We start from the raw sequence: 10,187 nt of genomic DNA, 5'->3' as shown, positions 1-10,187 counted from the left end.
ACAAATATCCAAATTGAAACAGCTGCATAGCTACTATAAAACTATTTATTTACAAGAACAAAACCAAAATTCTAATGCAGAAGTTGAATCCTGACAAAGTAAGCATTGACATCGAGGAAATCGTCCTCGATACAAAAGCTTCTAGCTGAAATACATCTCAAATGAACTATTCTAGCCGAAATACATTTCAGTTAAACTAAATTCACGGCATCATCCTTATTGCAAATGTCAATATTGTACTACAATTCAGAATTAAACAAAGATGGCATTGACAAAATTATGTCGACATAATAGCAATAAATAGAAAGCAAAATTTCTCCTAAACATGGAGAGTCTAGAGAACATTCGGAAACAGAAAATGTTGGTGTATGTTGTCAATGATTACTCCGTTACAATCAATAAAGTACTAAGAAACTCAACTAGAAAAGGAAAAAAAAACTTTTCCTTGTGACACTTTCAACCACGGTTCTTTTTCAAAGACCAAAAATGAGATAGCCCCTCGTATGATTCTAACCTCGCAAAGCCAATGTGTGAAATACAGTTTTCAATTGTCACTGTTATCTGCCTTGTCTTCCCTGCAAAGAATGATTGAAAATATATATATATGTGATTGAACAAAGCATATAGTCACTTTAAAAATGGAACTTTCTAAGCCAATGATATAACAAAAGTGCAAATTAGCATATATCCTATATATGCTAGGTTGCATTGAGTCAGAGTAGCTAAATTACGATAATTAGAAAGAGTATATTGATCTAAAATAGGATCCCGTAGATCAACCTCAATTAACTGTAGTTATAATATGAATAAAAGATCAACCAGAAAACGGATAGGAGGAGGCTGAATTGAATCCACAATACTGGAGTAGCAACTGATTGATCAGCTCAATCCAAGGGGGGCTTCACGAGATGCACGCCTACTGGCAAACATGACAAAGGTTGTGCAGTAGAACATTTACTAGAGTAAAGATTTCTAGAATGACCAAATTTTGCAAATCAGAATTGTTTCACACTTGTCTAGTTTAGCCAAGTGTACAGTAGGGTATGCACAAAATATAGTTACAGATAACTGTTAAATTCAACACATTGAAATCTACTGATAAATTATAACTTAACATGAGACTACAAATAATTGAAATAACAAAGTTACAAATAAACAAACAACTACAACCAACTTAAGCAGCCAATTGCTTGGATAAGATCTTTGACGAAGGTCAGGTGCCCTGCTTCCTCTTGATGCATAGGAAGAGTTGCTACAACTAGTTTCAAGTCAATGTTCATAAATTTTTTCTATGTTAATGACCTCGGTGAGATATTTCAATCAATGAGCTTGAATCTCTACCTGGGACATTTGAGGAAGGTCACAAATGAACAATTCAACTTTTTTAGCAAATCATTCTATGCTAGAGTTTCAACTTCCAGTTGGAATGCTACAATATTAGTATCGTGGCTTGCCAACACTCAGCACACTTCAAAGTGTTCCAAAATCAACTCAAATGAATTTGAATCTTAAATATTCACTACTTAGCTTATTTAGCTCTAAATATAAATCTATAATTATAATTACAAGGTTAATTGAGTTAAGATCTTACTAAATACAAAAAATAATAACCATCACCAATAATAGTTGCACCTTCCTATTACAAAAATGAGTATTGTGCATCAAATGAGAGCATTAATTTGCATAGCATCCTATTGAGATCAATCTCAAAAAAATTTAAGATATTAAATAATGCTTCCAAGACATCTCAAATTGGAATGATTTCTCCATATGTCCATAAATATAGCTCAATTAACCATTGAAAGCTGGACTTAGTTGATCTGAATTATATTGGAATAGGTATGGACTTACATCAATTTGCTCTTTGCTACTTTCTAATGGTTTAATTGTTCCATCTTATCTTTCCTTCTCTTTTTAGTGTTCCATCTCTTCCTCGTGATCAACAGTTGGAACTGAAAAATGAGCCATAGGAAGTGAATCTTATCTACCATTCATCTTATCTACCAACCAATGGTATTTCTCCTCTTCCCTCCCTCCTTTTTTTAGGAAATAGCTACGGAAAGAAAAAGGCTAGGAAAACATCTAGCAAGAAAAAGATTGAGAACAATTTTTCACCGGACCAATACCAATTGACCCTAAAAACCATGTACTTCAGTACGTGCAACGACCTAGACAAGTCGTATCTCGATTCATTGAAACCGTGTCAACATGGACAATATAATACTTATAAAAAAAAAAAAAAAAGGACAGTCCGGTGCATGAAGCTCCCGCCATGCGGCGTCTCGGGGAAGGATCTATTGTACGCAGCCCTACCCTACTTTTTGCAAGAGGCTGTTTCCAGGATTCAAACCCGTGACCTTTTAGTCACATGGCAACAACTTTACCGTTGCGCCAAGGCTCCCCTTCGGACAATATAATACTTATGCTGACATGATATTCTTATTGATCATCAACAGAACAAAAGTTTAGGCCGAGCTGACAAATATAAACTATGCTCTTTAGTTAACATACTCCCATGAAGAAATCTTCCAAATTGTCACTGATAGTAGGCGGGCAGTATCTTCTAGGTGCTAATTCCCACAAAGTCAGAATTGCATACAGAAGTTGAGGTTGCATACTAAGAATCATATAATGTTAGCCTCAATGGATCACGTATGTTCTTCCAAATAGTATTATTGAACATTTACATGTGTGATCAATAGGAAAACTTAGTCAACTGAAGTCTTGGTGTCAAACATGATTGCAAAGAGAACAAAAGAGTTCAAGTATCAGAAAAAAAAAAATTGTATTATCCCTCATCTACAGATGCTCAACAAGGCACTCAAACACAATACATTGATATGGTGCTATATCATCATCATAATCAGGATTGTCTTGCTATGTAGCTCAACGCATTGATATAATGGGATATACCATTGTCATACTATTAGCCCTACCATATCTTTCCATTGATGTAAAACAGGTTGTACCTTATACGGATCAAAAGTTACCAGACGTAGAAGTATCAAAGTGCTTCTAGGTTAACCCCAATCAGTTGCTAAGCTTTTACATTGAATGATATCTAGAGCATTAAGACATAAATGGGACATCGTAGGCTATCTCCTTTTACATTGAATGATATCTAGAGCATTAAGACATAAATGGGACATCGTAGGCCTTTGAGATAGCCAATGAAATCTTTAACATAGTATTACAACAAATTCAAAAGTGCAAGTCCTTGTCACATTGCAAAAACCCAACTCCTTGATTGCTCTAAAATGACTTACTGGTGCAGACATTAATTTTGTGTACATGCACATTCTCTTTCGGATTCATGTGCAAGCCGATTTATAACTTCTCTCACAACCAAGTAATACGGGATATTGTACAGTAAATACCAGAAATAAGAACTAACAAAATATTTGTAAGACCTTGATGATAAATGGTAACACAATAAAAAAACTGGACAGGTCTGTTACTCCTACCAAGTGGTTGTGCAAAATTAAGAAAATCATATTTTTTGTTCCGAAAAAAAAAGCAACAGAGATAAATAATGAAACTAGGTAAAGCCACACTATTTCCTAGCCATATGAGTTGTTTTGAGAAGAAAATTGAGGACTCATGCCATTTGCATGTGTTCAGACGAGGAAAAACACTTAGAAGGCATCTCAATTCAAGTCTTCTAAGGTTTCTTTAGGGTGTAATCAAACACGGTTTTCACATATGAAAAAGCAACATAGTTAAGAGTATCATTTGATATATATGTGCAGAGTACCTTTTTCATGTATAGCTGGTCGGATCCTACATTATGTGCATTCCACATATAGTTGACATAAATACTGGACAAACATGTACAAACTGATAATAATTTCATGGGTTAATTGCTAAATCTATCCTGAATTTTTATCATCCTGCTTTAAGTTTTTTTTGTACTTGGCTAAATTATCATTAGGTCTTCAATTATGAACGGAAATATTAATTAAACTCTTTGTCAAAAGTTTATCTCTTCGGTTCCAAGATACATGCAAGAACATACGAGTTTTCTTATTCAAAAGAAGCCAAAAAGTATAAATTGATAAGCATAACTACAATAAGGAGAACGATAAAAACTAATATCCTAAGCAAATACAAGTATTTCAGTGATTTCAAGTGTTTGGATCAATTTTTAATCTTGTTTCTGGGTCCTGTGTAGATCTCAATCTCCATTGTCCATGCTTTATAATGTGAAAGTGCATGTTGCGGAAGTGCAATAGTCTCTAGAATAAACTACTAGGATCTACTAAAATTTCAAAGGCTTATCTCATCACAGGCTAACTAAATCAAAGGAATTACCAAGAAAGAGTAATCACTATAATGAAAAATGCATCATATCCAAACAGCATGGCAAATAAGAGTAAAAGATCAGACCTTGCAGGAGAAGAATCAGCTGCATCCGGTTTCCTCCATGCCCTATCTGAGCGGCTCTCTGGCGATCGTTGAGTCTCATTTGTTGCTCCAAATCCCTTTCTTCCAATTGAAGAACTTTCAGAGGGAACATCCCGGATCTTCATGGTCTCCAGTTGCTCTTCAATCTTCTTCCAATCCTGTCCCTTCTCAGCTAACACTTCTTCTCGTGGGCGAGCTTCTCCAAAGGGGTTGGAACCCTTGCCCTTCTTTTCCATTGGCCGTTTATCCTGCTCCCCTTGAACTTGTTGTTCCATGTTTCCATCGGGCAGCGGCGATGAACGGGGCTGCAGCACAAGCCTACGCCTTTCCCCACTGCTTCTTTCAGTTTCCCTATTCCATGTACCTGGATCCATGATGAAATCCTTCTTCCTGCCCCATGTTTCGGAATCGGCTCCAGCACCAACAGATCCCTCCTTGTTGAGCATGTCAAAACCACCCCTCCTCTCTCTGGGCGCATCAAATCCGCCGCGGCTGCCAATCCTCCGAGCCTCCACCGGAGGTGCAACGCTCTTGCTCGAGATCCAGCTATCTGAATCGTCCGCCCTGGACTGCGAGTCAAAGAAACCCCCCGGACCACCCCTCTCCCTCCTCTCGGGCACTACGGATTTCTTTGCCGCTCCCCAGTCATCGATCTCGTCAGCACGAGACGGCCCCAGATCCCTGTCCGATCCACCTCCAGATCCGCCGAATCCGCCCCTCCCCGGCTCCTCGGGTCCCCTAGACGAACCCCAGCGGGTGGGGTTGGGATCCTCCCCCGAGACAGCACGGTTCCGGGCACCGCCGCTGCCGTATGATGAATATCCGAAACCCCGGGAGGAAGAGCGCTCAAGTTCCTCGGCGGAGCGCTCGCGCGGGCCAGTAGGGAGGAGGATGAGCTCGTCAGGCGTGAGGCCCTTGGACGAAGAGGAGGATGCAGGGCGGCCACCAGTGCCGCGGGTGACAGGCTTTCCGGTAGCAAACTCGGCAAAGGAGATGGGCTGAGCCTTCTTCTTCTTCTTGGAGGTCTTCGAGGAGGCGGCGGCAGCGAGGGAGGGAAACTCCTGCTGCGGTGGCTGCTGCTGCAGCAGCAGCGACGCATCGGCGTCATCCTCCCTGGCCATTGAAGCCTCCTGCTGCTCAGCGTCCAACGCCCACGCGCCCGGTTTCGCCCACGCCGAGACGGAAGACGCCATGGATCTTCTGTTCGCGGAGTAACGAAGCGCGAGATTTGGTGGCTTGGATTGGGAAGCGATCGTTTTGGGAACGATGGTAGGCGTTCCATGGGCTTATATACAAAGCGTATTTAAAGGAAGTTTGGAGTCGGATTCAGTGCCTCATTCCATTTACCAAATCATTTTGATACCCAATAGAAGATCAGATTGGTGTGAAACCCACCTATGTAAACACTAACCGTGCGATCATTGCGAGTTCGCTGTCCCAAGACAGATACGGATGCTTTCGCAGTAGGGTGTAAGCGGTAAGGGCGTCAGGGCAGAAAAGGGATCGGATTCGGAGCGGAAAGGAGTCGGATCGGATTCTAAAAGAAGGTGGGAATATTGAGAGGGATTTATTGGCATCGCTTCCTGAGGTTTAAAAATTTATGCAAAACGCCTTATTTTTCCAAATCATCAAACTCAGGCTTTCCCTTGTTATTTCCGCCCTAGTTTCTCCATTTTATTGTTTTTTTTCTTAATTTGGGGGTGTTTCTGTGAATTGAAATATTATGCCGTAGCTATATGTTGGGCTCATGTCATTCCAATTTCCAAAAGAGCAAAACACAACTTGTAGGATTAGTCAGGATCTTTTGATATTGTCTATCCTGATCAACATTTGAATCAGGGAGTGATAAGTGAAATTTAATTATCTCTACTTATTTAATAGATGGAGGTCATTGAATCCATTTATTATTATAATGGACCAAGATCTTAGTCCACGACTAGAATAATAGCAAGGGCGGAGTCAAGTTATGATTTATCCGGAATATAGCCCGGAGGTCGACGGCGACGAATCTCGAATTTACAATGGAAAATAAATGGAAAATACGAGAGAAAGAGGAATTAACTCGGGCCAACGATGTCGGAATCGATGACTTTGCTCACAACCTGAAATCAGCCCGAGTAAATCATACGGGCTGACTCCGTCATTGAATGATAGTCAATTTTTCTAATATAAAAATAATAACACATGCCACGAATTATGATGATACAACATAAACTATGGACGTTGACATCAAAGTTTCTCTACGGATGAAGTCAAATGGATTAACATGTGTAAGAGAAAGCTGAAGTTGTCAAACAAAACTCATATGATGTTTAAGTCAATTGAAGATAAAAAGTGACCAAAAACAAAATGAAAAGTTAGAAGGTAGAAAAGCAAGGAAAAGCGAGAATAAGTTTTGATACTCATTTTGTCGCCGGCTTTATTCCTTTTTATATGACCAGTTTTTTGATTGACTAGAAATGGCTTGGCTTGGTTGTACTCATGCACATTTATTGTAGCAAAAGTAACACTCTAGACCCATCTCAAAATTATATAAACGGAGATAAATTAAAGACTCTAACTTATAATCCATCCTAAAATACTTAAGAGTGAGAGATTTTTTTTTTCCGACTCATACTCATTCATGGTAGTAAAAAGATGAAATCCGTCACTCTAACGGTCCTACACGGTCGACCCCACAACCATTTATGAAAAGATAAATCGTGAAGCTGTAATGGGCTAGTGCGGAAGACTTTTTTTCCTTGACTTTATCGAGATTCGAACTCTTACCCTCTGATAGTAACTCAACTCCGTACTAGTCAACTCAATCTTGCCCCGGGAATGACTCATGCAAGGCCGGTCTTGACTTTTGGGGGTCACTCTCGGCCGAAAAGAGGTCTCTATAGAAAATAAATTTACTAACTTACAATTTGAATATAGTTTAATAAAAAAATTTAAAAATTAATATATTTTATTTAAAATATGATAAACTCCATACAAAATATATTTATCAAAATTCTTCAAAAAAAAGTATAACACCATACAAAATAAACATGTTTCCTAATTTTCTCCAAAAACTATAATACCTACAAATACCCGAAAAAAAAAGTATGACATAATAAAAAATCTATATTTTCTAGCATTTTGAGAAGCAAAATCATCAATAAGGTCTTCAAAATCAAGTTTTTCTAACACCTAATTTTTAATATATAAAATTGTCAAGTTATTTACATTCAAATTATTATTATCATTTTCTCTCAATTCTTTCTGCTCATTCGTTGAATAATTATAATCATCATTTTCTCTCAATTTTTTCTGTTTATTGATTGCATGATCATTTAATTTTTCTTGATTACTTGATTGTTGCATATTTGTTGTATGATCATTTAATTCTTCTTGCTTTCTTCTTGTAATTCATCAACTGAATCTTCAATTGAAGAACTAGCTTTAAAAAACTTATGAAGAATACCTTTGTGAATTTTAATAATCTGTTCTACTTTTTTTCTTTTGTTTCTTTTCTGACTTTAAGATTGATATTTTTTTGGAAATATGCTTGTACTACAAATTTTAAGTGTAAAAATAAAACATACAAAACTAACAACAAATTTAAAACGGAACAAACACAAACAGTGAAAATAATAGTCAAAGAATAATAAAGTGTTTGAAGCAATCGATATAATCTATTATATGATGATTAAAATTGGGATGATTGATTTACACTCTTTCAAATATGTAAGAAAACTATAAAATATTGACTCCAATACAATATTAAAAATCAATATTGAATATTGACAATAGAAAAAAATATAGATAAGTAGGTAACTTACGTTGTAATTTTATATATTGATGAATGATGATATTGATGAGACTAAAATTTTAATTGGAGAATAAACTTTTCTAATTTAATTAGAAGAGATTCACATGAAAAGAAGGGAGGACATTAGCATTCAGGATTCTCTTTAGAGTCTTATGACTTCTATAAACAAATTAATGAAGAAAGAGTTATACAAGAAATAAAATCTTGGAAAGAAAAAAAAAATAGTTTACCTTCCTTTTTTTTTCTTTCTTTTCCTTTTTAGATTTTCTTTCTTAAATTTTAACATAAAATATATTTGTTTGGATTTTTATTAAAATAATTCAACAATATATATATATATATATATTTGGACCTTTATTAAAATAATCTAATAAAATATATGTTTTTAGATTTTTATTAAAACAATCTAATTATATATAATATATATTATTTATGCATGTCAAATTTGGGGGCCCCTATAAATCGGGGGGGCCCTTGGCCATCGCTCCCGATGACATGCCTCAGGGTCGACCCTAGACATGTCCATTCATGATCCATACTTCATAGGACTCATGCATGTATTATTGTACACATGCTTTAGCTCAGACTACCACTTGGATACCACTTTTCAGTTATTTATTTTATCTCTCAATTTGTAAGTCAATTTCTCCTCTATTAGTCCGGAGTTAAATTCCACCATTAGTTCAATATCAACCCGGGGTCTTTTTAGCCTAGATAGAATATAATTTCTAACTTTGCCAGTTATGTATAATTATGGTCCATCCTTTTGCTTTGTTAGGGCAGATGTTCTATGAGTTTGTTAGATTATATATTTATTTGTTTATAGCTTTTAGGGAAATTTGGACATTTTCCTTTTTTTTTATAAAGTTTAGGGTTTCTTAACTTAACTATATAAGACCTTATACTTTGTATCAATTTTAAGATCTAATAAGATGGTTAGTTTTTTCCTTTTCTTAATTTCCACATGATATCAGAGTGGTTCTCATTCTCTAACCTAATTTTTTCTACCGCCCCCTGTTATTCCTTTCTATTGTTGCTGCCGTCTCCTGCTACTGCTATTGATTTCGGCATCGACATCTATTTTCTGTCATGCTACTGTTGATTTCAGCGCCGACATATATTTTCTGTCGATTTTGGCGCCGACATTATTTTCTGCCGATTTCAGCGCCGACACTATTTTCTGCCGATTTCAGCGCCGACACTATTTTCTGCCGATTTCGACACTGATTGTTGGTGTAGCGGGCCGACAAGAGGGGAGGGGTGAATTGTCTATAAATAAAAGAAAACCCTCCTCGTTCTTTCAACTCTAAAACAACAACAATAATAAAATAAAATAACAGAAAAGAAGAGACAATAAATTTAACTTGGTTACAACTTAGATAGTTGTTAATCCAAGGCGGTTGAACAACTCCACTAGAAATGTCTCCTTCACTGTAGGCGGAGAAGCCTTTTACACACTAAGAAAGCTCTAAGAGTTGCTAGGAATTGAATACAGAGTTGAATGCTTAATTCCCAGCTCCAGGGGCCTTTATATAGCTCCTGGAAATTCTATCTCGAGTCTTGAGGGCGCCTCCAAAGGGGTTGAGGGCGCCTCCAAGGGGATAAGCGTATAAACTTTATTCGCTTGCCAACGGTCACAAAGACTGGGTTGAGGGTGCTCTCAATGGCATTGAGGGTGCCTTCAATGCTGAGGGCGCCCTCAATGCTGTTGAAGGTGCCTTCAACCTGCATGGTATAAATAGCTTCCAGTTTCTCTTTTTCTTCTTCTTCCGAAGCTCCGATCGCTTGGGTGATTTCAGCCAACCGAAATAGGGCTTACCCGAAGCCAATTTCCAGCATTCTCCTCGAGCAGGTTTCCGCTCCGGCTTCTCGTCCCTCGAACGTCACGTACGTTCTTCTCGTCCACCGGTGTACTCTTTCATAGCTCTTTCGTCCTTCGGACGCACCGAGCCCGTCAGCTCCCTTCCCGTGCAGTTCTTCTCGCTAG

At 37.5% G+C, this 10,187-nt stretch overlaps 1 protein-coding gene across 1 annotated transcript; it reads right to left on the bottom strand.

Annotated features, from left to right (window-relative positions):
- Positions 1-240: 240 nt before the first annotated feature.
- On the bottom strand, positions 241-5,673 carry LOC122056766 (eukaryotic translation initiation factor 4B3-like). Its single transcript, XM_042618869.1, has 2 exons — positions 4,387-5,673; positions 241-575 (listed from the first exon to the last, which is right to left on the bottom strand). Exons 1-2 carry the CDS (start codon positions 5,595-5,597, stop codon positions 545-547), a joined length of 1,242 nt encoding a protein of 413 aa, XP_042474803.1. The 5' UTR covers positions 5,598-5,673; the 3' UTR covers positions 241-544.
- Positions 5,674-10,187: the final 4,514 nt, after the last annotated feature.

The sequence above is a fragment of the Zingiber officinale genome, chromosome 3B, assembly GCF_018446385.1.
Source record: "Zingiber officinale cultivar Zhangliang chromosome 3B, Zo_v1.1, whole genome shotgun sequence".
NCBI lineage: Eukaryota > Viridiplantae > Streptophyta > Magnoliopsida > Zingiberales > Zingiberaceae > Zingiber > Zingiber officinale.
This window is presented reverse-complemented; position numbering and strand designations above follow the sequence as displayed.